The 19255-nt window shown below is 36.9% G+C and overlaps 1 protein-coding gene across 2 annotated transcripts in view; it reads right to left on the minus strand.

The window, feature by feature from the left end:
- Positions 1-19255, minus strand: part of GRM7 (glutamate metabotropic receptor 7) — a 102960-nt gene that overhangs the window by 14738 nt on the left and 68967 nt on the right. Inside the window, exons 3-4 of one of the 2 annotated variants that reach the window (XM_039348917.1) lie at positions 15565-15811; positions 5991-6082 (exon numbers count right to left, since the gene is read on the minus strand). In XM_039348917.1, coding sequence (XP_039204851.1) covers positions 6012-6082; positions 15565-15811 — 318 coding nt within the window. In that variant the 3' untranslated portion in view covers positions 5991-6011. The remainder of the gene's footprint in view (positions 1-5990; positions 6083-15564; positions 15812-19255) is intronic. The other variant, XM_039348918.1, reaches the window with a different exon arrangement.

The raw sequence follows: 19255 nt of genomic DNA on the forward strand, positions 1-19255 counted from the left end.
TGGGCTCATTGACTATGTCTGTTCATTAATTTAAAAGTAGAATGGACTGAATTCTAAAGAACATTTGCTCCAATCTAGCTAGTCTAGCACAAGAAAATCTGTAGTTTTAAGAGCTAGTTCTATCTTAAATTGAAAAAAAAAAAAAACGTAGGCTAGAGTGATGTTGGAACAATCCTACTGAAGATTGTGTTTCTAACTTTCGTTTAATAGCCTGCAAATATTCTTCATAGCAATGTAACAGAACAAGCAGTGTTTTAGGCTCCAGATATGATAGGTATTATATCAACTACCAGTAGCTATGGCAACAATTCATATATCTCCTTATTCAAAAGTAAGTGAAAATAGTATATGAACTACTTTCATGTATGATTACACTATGTGCTGAATTTAAATGAGTTTTGGGGGTTAATCAAAAGCAAATCTGATCCTTATAACTAGTTTGTATTCCTATGGCAATTATTTCCATAGAAGCAAAATTTGCTAATATGTGGCCTGTGCAAAATTCAGTCACATTTCTCACCCTCCTATATTTTATTATATTTTCAGAATATTCTTCTTATCACAGCCATAGTTCAACTGTGTTTTATCAATCCAACAGACCTATACCTATAGTTCTGTGTCTATTTATGTGTGTATGTAGGTGTGTATAAATGTCCTTAATAATCTTAAACATTCAGAGTACTGCATTCTTTTGAATAGCTAGTTGTGTTGAATCCACTATTATGTTGCATCTACTGCTAATGCAATTTAGTTAATATCTTAGCCATTTATAATAGATCTGGTTTATTATTTATTTACTCACTTATCAAGTTATTTAAATATTCTTCAACCTTTGATATCAATATTGCTTTTTCCATCTTATAAATTTCTTATAAATGTACTTGATTTTTTTATTATTAAGGTGGTAATCTTTTAGATATTGGAGCATATGTTACTGTGCATACAGGTCATAGCCCATTTACATAAAGATATGGGGAATAGCATCTTATATAGTAACTTTTCCATGACACAAATTAACCTATTTAGTGTCACTATGATTCTAGAGAGGCTTGAATTAAACCTGCAATTTAATTATATTTTTTGTGAACTAGTACTAAGATTTAATATATGTTAAAGAAATCAAGTAAAAATATGGAAACTGAGGATTGATTCATACTTCTGAAATCCCTTGCTATTGGATCTGAACCTGAAAGTATCTAAAGTGCCCAAATACCTGTAAAGCATCAGGTTGTTTACACATAATGTAGGGAATACTTTATAGAATATATAGTGTGGTAAACAAAAAAGATGATAATTGGATCCTTTGATACAAGTCCCAGCTTTGGTTTGAAGAGACCTTCACCCATCCAGGAAAGCATTGGTTTTTCTCACAGATCTATGACAAACTCTCAAATAATCATCCTGCTATGACTATCTTTGTTATATATTATCAAGCCAAGTGGGTTTAATGTGATGCTTTGAATGGTCAAAATTCTGATTTAAGCCCAAGACCATCTCAAGAAACTTTCAAGGCCTAAAATCTAACAAGATTTCCATTAGGCTCTTTGGTATACTTACTTTGGCTTTCAGAAGGTAAAGCAAATAGTCTAATGAATGGAAATAAAGATTCTACACCCAGAAGGTTGAAATGTTAATTGACAACTAATTTAATATACTCTCTAATGTGAACTTGATAACAAAGTTGGCCTCTAGGAAACACTTTACAGATGGCAAGGACTGATGTTGTAATCAATAATTATGTGAATTACTAATGCAGGCAATGAACAGTTTCCTAGCTGTCCAGATGGAGAGGCATTTTGCAGCAATGTATCAGGAAATGAAACAGTTGATCCTGAAAATTCCAGCTGGAACAAAGCTCTAGTCACTCTGATGTAGCTGAATAGTTGGAGGGTCATGCTACTCACTTCCATCTCTTCAAAGACATATGCACCAGTTTAACTTTCTGAACTGTTATCAGTCTCATTTAAACACAGTGACTCATGTAATGTGCCCCAAATCAAATCTCCATGTAAGCCTTACATTGTAGCTGAATTCAGAGAGCTGGACTTCATCAAATGAATGTGGAAAACAACATTATTAAGATGACTGGCCAGAAATAGCCAAAATCTGATAGTAGGTACTTTGGATGCAACAATTATAAGGAAATGTGTATTTTCATTTCCCCGTGTAACATTTTCTGTGTACTATGGTAGCTTGTAACTATCTGGCAGAAATAGATGTATGTAAAAAACTGCTGCCCATATCCTCTAAGATATTTTGGATCAAGAGAGCTTGATTGGCAGTGATAACCAGGAATGTACAGGGCCTCAAGAAGGGTGCTTCACCTCCATATAGTGTTAACAGCTCTTAAAACAAGGGTGATATATAATGACAGGAAATAAGGTGCATGACTGCTCAATATAGCACAAAGTGTGGTTAACCAGTGCAGTAGCACAGAAGCATGTTGTCTCAAAGAGCTGTGGACTGTAGTTTGGATCCATTTTTCTGCCTTGGCAACAAAGCTGGACAGACATTGTAGGATTTAGTCTACAATGAGAACTTAGAAGAAGTGAAAGTTCAGGTGAGGTGCCAATTTTCTGGAGTCCCATGGGAGAGAAGAAGGAGTTCTTTTTCCTATAGGAATACAGCCTTCAGAGCCATGATAACTGGGGAAATTGGCTTGATGGCATCTACTCAAGCTCTGTATTGCAGGTCATAATGAAGGAAGGGAAGAATGACAAAGAGCTTTCATAAAATAATTAGGACAGAAGTATTGTGTTTTGGAAACTGTGATAAAGAAACTCCAGCCTTCATTCATTAAAGTAGAGTCTCTTGGACATTTTGAATTTCTTCTTTCCCAGCTTTCAGCAATCTAGGCTGAACTACAATTTATGAGATAAACCAGGGGTCTTCAAACTTGGCCTTTTTATGACTTGTGCAATTCAACTCCCAGAATTCCTCAACCAGGCATGCTGGCTGAGGAATTCTGGGAGTTGAAGTCCATAAGTCATAAAAGGGGCAAGCTTGAAGACCCCTGAGATAAAATATTAGCAAATACCTCTCCCATCTGTTAGCAGTTTAAGTTTAATGTCCCTCCTGTTATTTCCACAAATTCTCCTTCCAATCTCTCTTACACATCTAGAGGATTGCAACCAAAGAGTCAATTCTGATTTTAAAAAGTTATCTGCAGCTTGTACACTGTAATACCAAAGCGGTGAGGAAGAGCAGCCACTCCAGGGGGAAACACCTCTATGGTACAGTTTCCAACTGATGTGAACATTTAGAAGCCCAATGCCCTCCTGTGGGTTTGGCTACACAGTATTGAGAAGAGAGTTTCATTCAAAGTATATGTCCAGCATTTTACAGAAGACTATTGGGACATCAAAACAACACATGGATAGAGGTGAAATTCCACATTTAAATTTCCACATTCCATATTTAAAATGCAACCTTCCCATCCCACCACGTAAGCAATGTAGTACCTAAGTTAAGGGGTACCTTTGCTGTAGAGAAAGGGAGGAATTACTTCTCCAGGTGGCAAGATAGAAGAACTTCCATGGAAACTAGATTTTTGGGGTGCCAGAAGAATAAGTATCCAAAATATCAGCTTCTCTGTTATCTCTGTCACTTATGGATAGCAGGACAAGATAACAGGAGAAAAGCATGAAGGAATGGTTTCCCACAGGATAAAGAAGCTGATAACGCAAGATTTGTTTCTCATCCCTTCTTCCATCCTTGAGGGAAATGGGGATATTTGGTGCCAGGAGAGCTGGCAGCCCTGTAACCTGCATCCTTTTCTTCTCTAGCCAATATTCTTGGCAAGAAAAGTGGATGAGATGAGTTTTTGACACAGAGGGAGAACCCTGCTTTTCCAGCTGTCAAAATAAAAGTGGCTCTGGAAATCAATTATCAGGGATCAGGCCCATAGGACAATTAAATACACAATGTATATAGAGGGATTATATAGTGGTATATATGGTAATGAATATAAAACCCTGCATTGTGCTTGGAGAAAACTGCTTGGAAGCTTCACACTCTTTAAAAAAATATGTTCAGAAATGTAGACATTAGGCAAAATGTGGAACCAAACAAAACTTGCAGTTGGAAAAAAAAAAAGAAAACCTGAGCAAAATCAAACAGGAAGATTAACATACTCTGGTTTACCAACTGATGAATTGGAAAACTGATTGATCTCATTAATAGGAGCAAAGTCATAAAACAGTTAAAGAACTATCCAAGAACTACCTATGTTTTGAGTAAATAAATAACTACAACTTGGGTTACTTGGGTGGGAAAATTAGTAAATATTTTTGCTGACAGACCACTGTGCCAAAACACCACAATTATACTCTGTTTCAAATATCCTCCATGGTTTAAAAATAGAACAAGCTGTGTACATGGAGAATGGAAATACTGCTAGCCTGAATCTTTGATAAGCTGAAATCTTTGTAGTGCAATACTTCAGAAAGAATCAAATACATTTTTTTTCTAACAACAGTCTGAGGTATTCTCTGGTTTTGCTTTTGTTCAGGCCATTTAATAATCTATGTTTGGCATTTGGAAATCCCTCACGAGGTGAAGTTTTTGCATAAAGATACTGACATATATCTTGTACCAGCAGTTATTGCTAATAGAACACTTCCTTTATTTAATTATCTGATTTTCATACTATTTGTCTTCTTTAGAAATAAAAGTGACAGGAATGCATTATTTGGGTGCTTCTAGGCAAGCATTTTATTGTGCTATTACCTATCATGTTCACAGATTTGTAAGCGAGATCTGGGTCTACATATCACTGAGTTGCTAATCCTACAATCTTTTCCTGCTGTTTCTTCTGTTTGTTTTTCCCATCACAAAAGATCCATTAAGAATGCATTAATTTGATTCTAAGTGCCAGGAGCTGTTTCCACTGAGAGCACCCTCTAAGGCTTCAGAAAAAAGTTAAAAACTGAAATGAAAATGTCTTAGATTAGATTGCTTGGAACCTTATGAGGAAAAAAAAATCACACATTCTAAGCAAGGCTAAGAGCAAATGCCTTTTGGTTTAGCTGAGGCAGATATTTGCAACCATCTTTCTAAGGATAAAAATGGTTGTTTATCAATAGCCAATCAAAGCTTTTAATTAACATTTTAATAAGGAAGCAATTTTAACAAACATTCTCATGATACCACAAATACATCAGTTTACTAGAGCAAATAATCCCCTCACCCATCTACCAACCAGTAAATAAGTTGCAAAAAGAAAATCACAAAACTATTAGGATATGAGCATATGATCCATATCAGATAAGAGGTCTTCACACAATCCCTTTTTCCTTGTGTTCAATGAAAGAATGAGAGAAACAGGATGAATCCTGAATAGCTAAAAAGTTCAGCACTTTTTTCAGCCTGATGCTCAGAACCTAGAAGACTGATTCAACAGCTCAACAAAGACCTGTTTTTATCTAAGACCCTAAACAGTGAATTGTAACTATTGAGTACAATGATAAATCCTTCTCATCATTCAATTTTTTTTTCAGACATAATGGCTTATAGTTCCCAAAAACTCTCTTTTAGTCAAAGGTGGCATGAACTGGAGACTATAGTTGATTTCTTCATTCCTTTCCCCCACCCCCAGTTATAAAGTTAATTTCTATTTTGTTTAAAGGAGAGAGAGAAAAAGATTATCTTTATTGGGAGATCAAACATCATACATTCCTCCAAACCATGCTCTCAAGCTATCCCATATCCAGTCCTCCATAGAGAGTCAATCTTTGAGATTAGAAATGAAATATCAGCAATTCATGTACTCTGTGGGGTAAAAAAAGACAGATCATGGACTGTGGCTTTCCATTAGGTGGAAAACATTTCTCACAAGCTTTGTATTGACTTGATACTTCATTATTTCAATTAATACAATGCAAACAACTTTAAGTTTCATTAGCAACTTCAATAAAGTCAGTGCATTTTTAACATTTAACTTGAGGCAATTTTTTTAAAATGAAGCAGTAAAAGTTAGATCTTTATCTTACCTTCTAAAAAGCAGGCAAGAGCTATACTGTAGGTGGAATAGTGTACCAAGTAACAGATTTTTGAACACTTTTTCTTACAGGTGGTATGCAGTCTATAGGAAAAGTAAATATATTTGTATATATAATCCATGGGTTTAAATATATCATATCATTTATTTTTATGAGCTAATGTCAGTCATAATATAAAGCTTGTAATCTGTCAAGGTTTAGTTTATCGTTTATACCATCAAGAAACCAAGCAGTTCACAAAAAGGTTTGGGTATTTCCAAACACAAAAGAAAGTCTCCTTATATCAGAAGAACCATGACTTGGGACAGTTTATTAAAGATTGTGTCCATAATTCAGTCCCTTTCACAATGTGATCAGTCTTCGTTGCTCTTAAAAATTTGTGGTATGGGTTGATTTTCTTATCTCTCCTGTCCCTCAAAAGATGAAGTAGGCAACAACATGCCAAAGATGTCAGAAACTAATACAGATGAAGAAGCAAAAGAGATAGCCCAGCATAGCAGCATTTGTACAGCAGATTGCAGGATGCATTCATCATTCATACCTCCTTAAACAGGTATATAGAACCAATGGCAACTTTTAAGCCCTACCTTCTTTTATTTGATTGTATTCCTATGCCCTGCTATTCTGAAAGAGACAGAGAATCACAGAAGAGTTCAACCTTATGTGTGTATGCTACACTACTCTAGCTGAATTGTGTTTTGGCAACTTACTTTGGAGTAGCTTGGAAAGGAGAGATAATAACTCCTAGCCTCTCTTAATACATATTAAACAGGCATCCTTTTCATTTTTCTACTGAAATATAACTTGTGGTGATCAGAAGGTGACTCCTCCAGCTGATGATAAGAGTCCAGCAAGTGTTATATTTCACACTGCATTTTCTCCCAAATATTATTTATGAAGAATATCAATCATACATCACACTGCATATATATGTAATAAAGAGGGAGACACAGAGAGCGAGAGAGAGAGAGAAGAAAGAAAGAAAGAAAGAAAGAAAGAAAGAAAGAAAGAAAGAAAGAAAGAAAGAAAGAAAGCTTTGGGGAAATATTAATAGCTCATGAATCTTAGTTGAGGAGCAGGTATCAAATCCTGTGTGAAAAAAGAAACTCATCTTCTTCAAATACATTACAGCCCACCTATATATATATAAACCAACATTCACTGCTTTTATTATTGGCACTCTTCATCTGACCGTAACCTCAACAATTTAAGTTATCCTTGGCAGTAGAGAATAGACTGAGCTTAAACCAGTGGTGAGAGTCAAATATGTGAACAACCAGTTCTCTGTGTGGATGCCATTTCCGGAAGTCCATTCTGGGCCCTAGCCACAAAAAAATTAGCTACCGGTTCTGCCAAACTGATGTGAACTGGCTGAATCCCACCACTGGCTTAAACTTATTGTTTTTCCTCACTGTGAGAAAAAGAGAAGGAAAAAGTGCAAGGGGAGTCTGGTTGCCTGTCTTCCTCTCTTCTCTGAGCCACTGTGCTTCTTTCAGGCACACCTTTCTGACTAGTAAAGAAGATTCACTGAGGCAGCTTACTGCTAGCCTTCTTCCTTCACTCCATGTAGCCTATTGAGGTTAAAGAGTTTCTGAAAGCTGTTTGTATTTCTGTATCTCTGTCTCTTCTTCATTCTAATCTCTTACATCAGTAGCATATCAGAAGTTCCTTGATTAACACTTCACTTTATTCCATTCAAAATACAATGATTAGCATGAGTAGCTTTTTAAAAGGCTTAGTTGAATACATCTGATGTATGACTATCATACTTCATATTTTCCATTATTGAAAAATGTTGTTACCAATGTGAGGTAGATATCCTGCATGTCTTGGTTGACCATTGAATGAATACAGAAGGTTGAGACATTTATTTACTTATGATAGCCTTTGTTGTTGTTGTTTTTAATTGTGAAGTCGTGTCTGACCCATCGTGACCCCATGGACAACATTCCTCCAGGTTTTCCTGTCCTCTACCATTTTCTGGAGTCCATTTAAGTTCACACCTACTGCTTCAGTGACTCCATCCAGCCATCTCATTCTCTGTCATCCCCTTCTTCTATTATGATAGCCTTAGAATCAATCAATCTAGCTAGGTAGCTAGCTTTCATTTTATTTCTAAATAAGGTTATTAGGAGCATGATTTCTATAGTTTGTAAGCCAGATTAGTTTGTCAGTCTGTCTCCTTTAGTATACATATGGCTGGATACAGGGAGTGATTAATAATACCTGTTTGAGAGAGAGGTGGACTAAAGAGGCCATATTCAGTTGCCTTGGACAATTTCAGTTCTCCAACATTGGAAGAAGATATTAGAGAAGGTGGAGAGGTTTCAGCTACCCACAATCCTGGACTAATCTTGGATCCCTTTAAATTAGGATTCAGGCATAGGCATGGGACAAAACAGTTCTGATTACTCTAGTGTATATCTTATGAGAGGACCTGGATATGCTTTCCTGATTATACTAGAAGCCTTTGTGACCTTCAAAATTATCAATCTTGATATTACTCTGAGGGTTGGAAGCACCATATTACAATCTTCCCAAGTAGGCACAATCTGGAAGGGAAGAGTAGTCAAATTTATAGTATGTGGTATGCTACATAAAACCTGAGAGAAATCATCCTTCATTTTGGATTGAATAAGTTGATGATATTCAGCTGTACAGCTCCAATCCAGGCTGAAACAGAAAATCCTTACCCTGTGCCTAAAAGCTGTGAGGAACTGGATGGGACAAAATTAAAGCATGGGTATGAAGCTGAGTAAAAACTTGGTTTCAAAATGGCATTGGAGATAGAGGTTGAGGTGGTGAATAAGAGATAGTTCGTTCTGCCATTCATCTAAATTTAATACTTGAGGCTAAAGTTAATTGTGTTTTGTTGTAGAATCAATTTATGCTTTGCAAGGATGACTATCATGGACATGCCTCCGGCCTCCTCTCCAGATGTGAGTTCGGAGGAAGAGGAGGGTGATGAACTAGATCCTGGCATTTTTGGGGAAGTGAATATGGATGTGCATGGAGACATGGACCCAGGGAATGGAGGGCTCCAACTCAATGGAGCAACCACAGCTGGAACAACCTGATGGGCAACAGGCTGCAACAGTTACCTAGAGCTCCAATCTTTCCAGGCTCGGGGCCCAGAGAGGAGAGCAGCTTCCAAATTACTACATGTGCACATGCACCCACACAAATGGGACCCCGCCCACTGGCACAGTACTAGTGGCTGCATTCATGCATGTGGCATGCACATGCACAAATGGGCGGCTAGCACCCGTTCATGCATGTGCAAATGGGGCATGCACCCCCCCACTCTAGTGTTCCCATTTGTACCCACACGCATGTGAAAACGGCTGTGGGCACTAGCGCCAGTGAGGGGAATGCACGCCCATGTATGTGCACCCTAGCCATTTCTGTGGCCTGCTGGCCAAGAGCCCATGGCCCGATACCAGGCCACGTCCCATAGGTTGGGCACCCCTGACCTGGAGGCTTCAGGTAAAGAATGGGAACAGCTCTCTGCAGTCAGCGAGGATAAGGAGGTAGAGTCCACAGCTCCCCCCCATCCCAGGATGTGCAGGTCAGAGAAGTGACAAGTACGCCAATTGGCCAGGTTACTCATGAGGAGGCAATCTCACCCATTATGTGGGGCTGTACCACCATTGCCGATTTAATCCCACTGAAAGGAATGGGCATTGCTGAAATAACATGTATAGATTCCTTGCTCCATGATTCCTGCTTCTTGTATTTTGCCTTTGAACTCATGTTGAACTTTGGACCTCTAGTTTGTGCCTTGATCTGGTGCCTTGTCTCATGGACTAATTCAAGCCTGTGGAATTCTTGCTTTGTCAAATGCCTTTAATCTGGCTTCTGCCTGGCTTTGGGAATTGAGACCACTCATCTTGCCAGCTCTTTAGATCTTGGTAGAAAGCAGAGTGGGGGGCTTTTATTCAAGAGCTGCTAAGAACTGTTTACTTGGGCAGCTCAATAAAGACCTTTAACATAAGCTCTCTCTCTCTCTCTCTCTCTCTCTCTCTCTCTCTCTCTCTCTCTCTCTCTCTCTGTGTGTGTGTGTGTGTGTGTGTGTGTCTGTGCGTGTGAGCAGGAGCAGCACTATGTCTTAATATTGTCAAACTTAAGTTTATTAAATAAATATTGTGGAGCACAATAGCTCAGTGGTTAAAGAATCTGAGCTTGTTGGCTGGCGAGCTGATAGCCTGGGTTCTAGACTGGAGCTCCATGCAACAGGGAGAGTTCCCATTACTTGCTCCAGCTCCTGCCACCTAGCAGTTCAAAAGCATGCAAATGCAAGCAGATTAATAGGTACTAGTTTGGTGGGAAAGAAACAGCATTCCGTGCTCTTTTGGCATACAGCCATGCTGGCCACGTGACCACAGAAATTGTCTTTTGGACAACTCTAGCTCCCTCAGCCAAGAAATGGGAATGAGTTCCATGCCCTACTTATGGGCACAACTGACAGGGAAACCTTTATCTTTTAAATATTATTTAATTAAAAAAATATTATCACAGAAAATGCTTAATATGGAACATAGTACTATCATCCCATTGCTTAGAGGCCACAAGTAACTTTGAACCTTTTTTTGGGGGGGGGGGTAGATCCTGGTGTTCTAGACGTTTTGGTGTTTCAAATACCTGAAACACAAATATGTGATTTTTTTGTAGATCTGTTCAGAAAATGAAAAAAAAAAGGGGGGGGAAGGGGAATATAATGGGTTTTATGGATCCATCAAAGTACAGTAACTTCATTACGTAAACTGGGGGAAAAGTCTCAAACTTTCTGTATGCAATGTCATTGGACTATTCATCCATCTCTCAGCTATTTAAAAATGAATTATTAAAAGTAATGACCCCTGACAACTACAAATCTTTCATCTGCTTTGGTATCAAATTAAGCATAATAGACACAGATCACTAAATGAAAACAATAATATTAATAATTTAGCTGAGATGCTTCTATTGGCCCCAGTGTTGTCATGACTAGGAGAACAAACATTCCATTTATTCAAATAAAAGCACAATCGGAGATTTTGTTAAACACTGTGAGATTTAGCCTGTGAAACTATGAGAAGAATAAATTACTTTGGGCGAAAGAAATAGTATGTACAAGTTTTGCCTTCATTGTAAGATGCTGAAGATGCTGAAAAAGGAAGTAATTAAAATACAATAAAAGCAGACAGACTTACAGTCAAACATATACTAGCAAAGCAAAGCTTTTCAATGAAAAGAGCATACATGCATCTGATGCAAATTATGCTTATGATTAGTGGGTTGGTAGAGATTGCACAGCTGGCTTTTAAGGCTTTTCAAAGACCCTGCCTTGATACTCCATACTAGGGATCCCCATTTTTGTTAGGGGGAGGAGAGAAGGTCCACTTGGAAGTCTAACATCATTTCGTGGGACTCTCTCACATGGGATGCTTACCCACTTACAAAATATACTCAAAAGCCCCCAGGTCACCTTCTTTTTTTCTAAGCAGGTAAGCAGAAGTGTAGACTGCAGACCCATTTTATTTTGCAAGATCACTTATGCCTTATATGCAAAATGTAAGGGCCCTCTTGAAAATAAAGAATATGCTGCAGTGGCATGCTGGCTTCCTGTTTAAAATATTTAAAAATACATACATTTTCAATTGAAAAATTCAAGCAAACATTTGTTTGATAGACACAAGTGTATGTGTGTGTGTGGAGGGGTGTCCATGGGGAAATGAGTGCTTGTGAACACCATACTAGGAACTCCAATCTTATATATAGAAAAAAAATCAATTCATGCCTGATAATCAAAATAGGGAGACCTATAATCCATGAAATAATGTTGGAAGATAGGTTTCACCCTCCTTGGTTGCTAATCATGGTTATATAAGATAGTAGAATGTTGTCAATGCACAGCAACAACTAGAGAGATGGAAGTACCCCATTGTTGCCACAAAGGAAAACTCTCAGAGTATAAGGTGAAGACAATCACTCTCCGTTGTAATTCATTCTCCACTGTAAAACATTCAGGACAATATTTTATTTAGTTTACTACTGTTAATTTTTAGCAGAGCAGCTAATTTTCACCTATACCTCCATAAGCATCAACCTGGGTGCATCACAGAGAACAAACTTACTAAAAGTTCAGAAGAAGTACTTTAAAGATTGGAGCATTTACAAAACCTCTTACAAGATGGATTGAAATCTTGGGTCTTTTCTCTGCTATCAACAAATTTAAAAGTGAACCCCTGGCCCTTTCTGGCAATACCAATGCTGTACATTTCAGAAAATTGAGCCAATAATGCCCTGAAAGATAGACTCCATGATGACACACCATCATTATTAGGACATTGTGTGGATAAGAAAAAAAGATGGTTGGCACTATAGCACCTTCCTAGGACCATTTCTTTTCAAAGCACAGAATAAATGGCCTGTAAGCACTCCGATGAGCCACAGTCTCACTTTTAAACTGAACAAAGGAGAGAGGAGAAGGCCCTTTGACCAGCTGATAATCCAATTTGTAACTACAAATACCATCAGCAAATAATTCTTCCTTCCCCATTCAATGAAAGTTCCTGAATTTGTCTCCTCTGCCACATGTATATTTATCCTCTCCTTTTTATTGCCAGTTTAATGGAGAATAACTGAAATAACAATACTGTAGTTTAGAGAACAATGACTGCTCGAATAAACAAGTGCTGAGACCATGAAGAGGAAAAATGACTGAAGACTGAGTAATAAAAAAACTGATGATCTTGCATATATTTGATTGAAATGTCAGATGCCCTATTAATGATGCTTCATCTGCAGCCTATGATTCATCAACACATGCTGTGATAGCCTTTTTCTGAATGCAATGGGCCAATAATCTGCATACAATAGCAATGCCTTTTTTCCCCCAAAGCCTTTCATTAAGGAAAAAGGAGAGAAAGTCAATAGCTAACATTTTTTTTTAAACTTTTGGAACAAGAAATATCTTGGTGTTTGGAGGTACACAAATCTGTAGCATTCATTTAAGGAAAATAACATGATTGTATATATATATTTTTTTTTGAAAAAAGAAGGAACACATTGTTAACTACTATCATCCCACAAAACATCTGACAGCAAATCCTATACTGAATACCAAACATGGCTCTTGCAGAACAGCTAGTATCTAAATTAAGGATAAGAATACTCAGTCACTGTTTAGGAGGTGTTGAAATGACTTGGGGTTATGCCAGAAATTGTCCTTGATACTCTTCATCTCAGGACATTTTCAGAAGCTGCAACAAATAGATGTTGTTGACTCAAATTTCTTAATATTCAAAACAGTTTTCTTATTTAACCATTAAATCAGGATATTTGCCTAGCTTTCTCCAACCTGACACTCTTCAGCAACTTTCATGATCCACAGCCTGTGTGGCTGATGAGTGGCAATTCTGGAAATGGTATTCCCAATTTATATAGAGAGTCATAGGTTAGGGTAGTCTAGATTAGCTCTTGTTTCACTAAGAATCTTCACAAAGGGGAGAAGACCATACATGGGACATTACAAGTCTGCTGACCACACCCCAGTCTAATCTAACTGGTTTAATGGCCTGATAATCTTTTTTAATTTTACTTTTCCTCCCCATTAAATATCATTTTCACAGGGTTGCAAAAGTGTTTTGACTCAACAACAATATTTAGAAAGTCAAAATTAAAGAACTTTAAATAACTGGTGCCAAATGTCTATGGAAATTCTCAGTCTTCCAGGACATAGTTATCCCAAAAGTGCTTTTTCATGAGGCAACTGAATTTCCTTGTTTTTTCTTTGAAGACATTTCGCTTTTCATCCAAAAAGCTTCAGAGATGAAGAAGTTTCTTGGATGAGAAGTGAAAAATCTTCAAACAAAAAAACAAGAAAGTCCAGTTGCTTCATGAAAAAGCACTTTTGGGATAACTGTTGCCAATTGTATCTAAGAATGAAGTCATACAGCTGTCTGATGTTTGATCATTCCTTTTAAGATCACTATTACAATGGCTTTTTATCTTCTTAGCAGGAAGACAGCCAGTGGGAAGCTCAACTAAACACATCTCAAAGGCATAATATCCACATAGCATTTACATTTTTTCTGTTAAGGAGCCCTGGTGGTACAGTGGTTAAGTACAGTTTCACAGGCAAATTCTGCTCATAATCTAGAGTTCGATCCTGACGGGGCTCAGGGTTGATTCAGCCTTCCATTCTTCCAGGGTTAGTAAAATGAGGAGCCAGATTGTTGGGGATAATATGCAAATAATACTTGTGCTCTAAAGCGCTATGGGACAATATACTGTATAACTCTAAATGCTATTGCTATTCTGAGAAATGGAAGCTATTTTATAAATGGCATTTTGCTAATTGTTGATAAATAGGAGAAAGCCGTTCAGAGAACTTTGCAAATGAGGACAATCAGGTATTAAAATTCCTTTGTTCCTTACATAATTTGCATAATTTCCCTTTATGTATTGTGTTCAAGTTAATCAGAATCCTCTGCCTATGATTAGGGCTGTCAGTAAAAATGGTTAATCTATCACCTGTCTTTTAATTGAACTAAAAGACAGGGAGGGTTGTTGGAAAACCATGACACTCATTATTTGAGCAAAATGTCTTTTGGGGGGATAGCGATCAAAATTAAACTCAACTATAACCTTGGGAACTAGAAATCAGCAAAATCCTGAAGCTCTGTTCCCCATGAAAGTTCATCAAATAATAATACTCATAAAGGAGGATAGAGTTTAACAAGGATATTTGCATGGTAAGTGCTTCAAATTCCTAAACATCTGAATAATGTTCATATGAAATCAAAATATATTTTAAGTAAACTAGGCATGGTTGTTTTGTGTTCACTGTGGGTGAAAGAAATCTACCACTATTTCATATTGGAACATGAAACAGCAACTGATTTAGGGTATAAATTAACACAAGTCTTTTTTAAAGTTTAGTTTTTCCCTCACATTGAAAACAGATAGCTCCAATGTTGCTTTTTATTATTCTTGTTGTCATTAGTAATAGTATTTTAAGACATTTCCTTTAAAGCTGTAGTGAAAACCTCAGACCAGAATGCATCCTCTGTATTGTTGGACTTCAGTTCCTGTTACTCCCAAAAGAATATGGCCAATGGTCAAGAACGATGCCATGAAGAGTGAAGGCATATATTGCACATACTTTTTGGTATGAATAAGCTGTATAAAATAGGCAAAAAATACACCTATTTCTTGCCTGTCTATTTAACAGCATCAGATATAGGTGATCAGAATGAGTAGTCAGTCTGAGATCAGTGATCAAAGAATACCGTCATGCTCAAAAGGAAAGGGAAGATATCTGGAAGAATTGCCTATGGTATTCTAAAGCAACCCAGAGAGTTATTCTCAGCAGGGAGAATCAAAAAGCTCTGGGCAAAAGATTAACATTATAAAAGGAGCATTTCATGGGAATAGAACAGCTTCAGATAGACTTCTGTATAATCTTCAAGATAAGAACAAAGTAGGGATGAATTCTCAAAGATAAGGTTCCTGTCAACACAGTCTCCACAACACTCTGGCAAAAAAAAAAAAAAAAAGCAACACGGTTCAAACTACTTACTGTTTGGATCTACATTTTCACAAAGTTCTGTTTTTGCTTCCCCGTTGGGCCTGTCGCTAGTTTTGTGTGATAGTCGTGATGACATAGTGGCTGCTGTCACTACTGCTTTGAAGCTACGTTTCCGCTTTTGGACGTTTAGTTCAGGATGGAAGATGATGATGTAAACTTTCGGCATGTAAAGCATTCCCAAGGCCACTGAAGCACTTAAGTTCATAGATATTGTAAGGGTGGTGGTTTGTACATAGACCTAGGAGACAGAATAGGAAAAGACACCATTGAAAAACAAGGAGTGGATGAATGCAATAAGTTTAACAATGGAGGTGTCTCTTATGCTACAGATGCATTTTGTATTCTGAATTCCTCATCAACAACATTTTTTTAGATGCTTAAGTTATTTAGGTTATGTGTGGATTTCTGATCCAACAAAATTACCTACACAATCAACCTGAGACCATACTGAAAGAAAACAACAACAAAATAACAGAGATTCTCCTTAAGCTTGGTTCATAATTAACTCGATATTATAAGTGAATATATGTTTTTTTAAGTTTTGCTGTCAGTTATAAAACTAACACATTTATTTCAAGTTTGCTTTAGTCATTGTCCAAATATACCTGTATTTTTCTAGTGAATAAGGTTTCAACTGACATTTAAATAGGTGGTATCCAGATTTTTTTTAAAAAAAAATAAACTATAAATATTTTAATAAACCAATAGAATTTGGTCAGAGTGATTGACAAAGTTCTAAAGGACTAAAATGGAGAGTTCCCTTCTTCCCTAAAACCATTTCCAAAGCCAATGCCTGTAGAACCCCTCACTCTAAAACAGTGTGAATTCCATAAATGATTATTTGAGCAATGTTTCCCATATTTCTTCTTCCTCTGGGAGGACATTTGCTAATGACAAGAACTTGAGAGGCTGTTTTGCATTCTGAATTCTGGGGGAGGGGGGGGGATCCGATGTATATTCTCAAAACATAGCTCCTGTAGTATATATGGGCAGACAAAAACCACCAATTTCTAACAACTATATAATTAATGAAAAGGGCTACTTAAATCATTGAGTTCAATCCCCTACTCAGTGAAGATATTCAAATAAAGGCATTTCTGATATAGCCTAGCAATTGGATCCATTGCAGAACTGAGGTTTTCTCTAACATTTAATTTAATTGTTTTCATGTAATTAAAGAATACTGTTTTGTTTCCTATACTCTGACACAAAAGAAAACAATCTTTCTGTACATAGCATTCCTTCACATTTGAAAAGCACTGACATATTCCTTTCAGTGATTAAGCTATTGCCAAGTTTAAATTTACTCATTTTTTTATCTCTCACTGTAAAATTTAGTTTCTTGTCCTCTGGTCATCCTCATTGCCCTTATCTGAACCTATTCTAGTCTCTCTGAATTTTTATTGAAAGGTACAGAATTTAGCACAACTATTACTTTTCATAATTTGGAAATTATGCTATGATTTATGCCATCTAAAATTGCTTTCCCATTTTAGCAGCTATGCACACTAGCTTCCAAGAGTCTTTTTTTTTTACATCTTTTACTAAACCAGATACATGAATTCTGCACTTATGTATTTGATTTCTTTTACTTAAATGGATAATTTTATGTTTGTTCCTTTTATTTTCAGTCCAAATTAGCTAAAGCAATTTTTACATTTGTTTTCATATTTCACTATCCCTCTCAATTCTGAGCCATCTACAATCTCATCAGCACTTTTCATCTCTTTATCTAAGTTAGTACAGTAAATATTTCAGACTAGCAGGTTTAGAACCAAATCTGACAGAACTAACTCAATACCTCCCCCGATTTGATGAGAAAGCATTGATCAACTTTTTAAGTGCAGTTTTCAGGCCAATTGTGGATTCACTTAACAGGCTCCTGAATTGTCCTTGGAAATCTATTTGTAAGTAATTCACTCAAAAAGGAGTAAAATTATAACATGGCTAAAGCTGCTTTCTAGGACAGCTTCAGCTTCTAAGTTGTTTTCAAGGCCAGCACTATGTACTCTCCTTGTTCAAATGCATTTTTGTCCAGATTTGGTTTTTCCAAAACTCTATTCTAGAGTTTCAAAACTCTAACCCCCCCACTCCTCCCAATAACATCTCTTCTGCACATTGAGACTATGCAATTCTGCTTGTCTTATTGTGCAAGCATACTTCTGACAAAGAAACTTTTGGCAATCCTAGATTTCAACTTATCCAAGAAGCTAAATTTGGCCTCTAAGACTATCCAACTATTTTTCCACATATTATCAATGCCCATATGTATATGACTAATGACTTCTTCCAATAGTATCTCCTATATAGACAGCATTTGGCACTATGAGAAAAGCAAACCACCACAGACTCATACTCTGATTACACATATCACAAACCTTCACTACTAAAAAGTGTCTTCTGATTAGTGGCATATTCTCAATGTAGCTACTAGAACTGGGTCCCATTGAACAGACTCCTGAAGTAACATCTACTTATCCTGACTATTGAGGGTGTTGGGGATGGGAACCTGCTTTCCATCAAGGAAGTGGGATTTCTTGATGTGAGCCATCAAGTGTTAAAGTACTATACCAGTACTTAAATGAATCCACTTTGTATACTGTCTAAAGACATAACTGGGAGTGTGATAGATACTGCCATGGATACTATGTTAAAGCAAGCAAATTTACAGCTTGTTTTCAAGGTGAGGACTGCAGCCAAAATAATGAGTCTTAATTCTTGAGAAATCAAGGAAAGCAAGGTGGACAACCTATTATTCTTTGTTAGACTCTCTTTAAGCCCCCTTTTTATGCTCTTGGGTCTCCTTTTAACCATACTTCCAAATTTCATTGTCAAGAAAATTAGAGACCTGGGTCACCCATATTAGAATAATACCTAAAATATGTTACTCCAATTAATATTTTTAAACCCAATTCTCCACTTTCTCTCACTCCCCAAGTGAAAGACCAAATAACCAAGACATCTTGGCCTTATCTATGGGCATGAAATATTATATACATTTCTCACTACCATATCTTAAGAAGGAATTATTTAATTGGAAAGGATTCAAACAAGAGTCATCAGGAGCATTTAGGGGTGGAGGCTATCAAAATAGTCAAGATGGTGGCCAGAAGCCCAGAATTTAAGCTGCCTTTTTTACATGATTAAAGTGCACACACAGCTGTCCTTAAAGGAAAGATTATAGCAATTAGCTTCTCTGCTTGCAATGATGGAGGCATGACAGGGTTATATAAAAATCTCTAATGACACAAATAATATAGATAAAGAGTTTTTCACCCTTTTTTGTGTTGTTAGAATTATTCATAGGAAGAAAAAAAGTTACTTTTTTATATAACAATTGGTTAAACTGTGAAATTGGCTACTTATACCTGTGGCAATGAGAATCCAACTGGCTTAGTTGCTTCACGGAAGATGAAACTATCAATACTTTCTACTACAGGTGGCTATTTAGCACTCCCTGAATGAGAAGTAGCATGTTTTAAAATGGGAAGGAGCTTTTGTCTTCCAGTCCAGATGTAATGGAACGTATGGAGGACTTTGGGGAACAAGAGGAAGAGGAAAAAGCCCCCAGTGGCTTAGTGGTCAAAGAAAGAAAATTAGGAAGGACCTACCCTAATGGATCAAGCAGTTAAATGTAGTGGTGGGAAATTTGTACTTTCAGACTTGCAAAATTCTATTAATG

This window comes from Crotalus tigris, unplaced genomic scaffold, assembly GCF_016545835.1.
Source record: "Crotalus tigris isolate CLP2741 ecotype Arizona unplaced genomic scaffold, ASM1654583v1 scf7180000018202.2534663867:1097284, whole genome shotgun sequence".
In the NCBI taxonomy this organism is placed as follows: domain Eukaryota; kingdom Metazoa; phylum Chordata; class Lepidosauria; order Squamata; family Viperidae; genus Crotalus; species Crotalus tigris.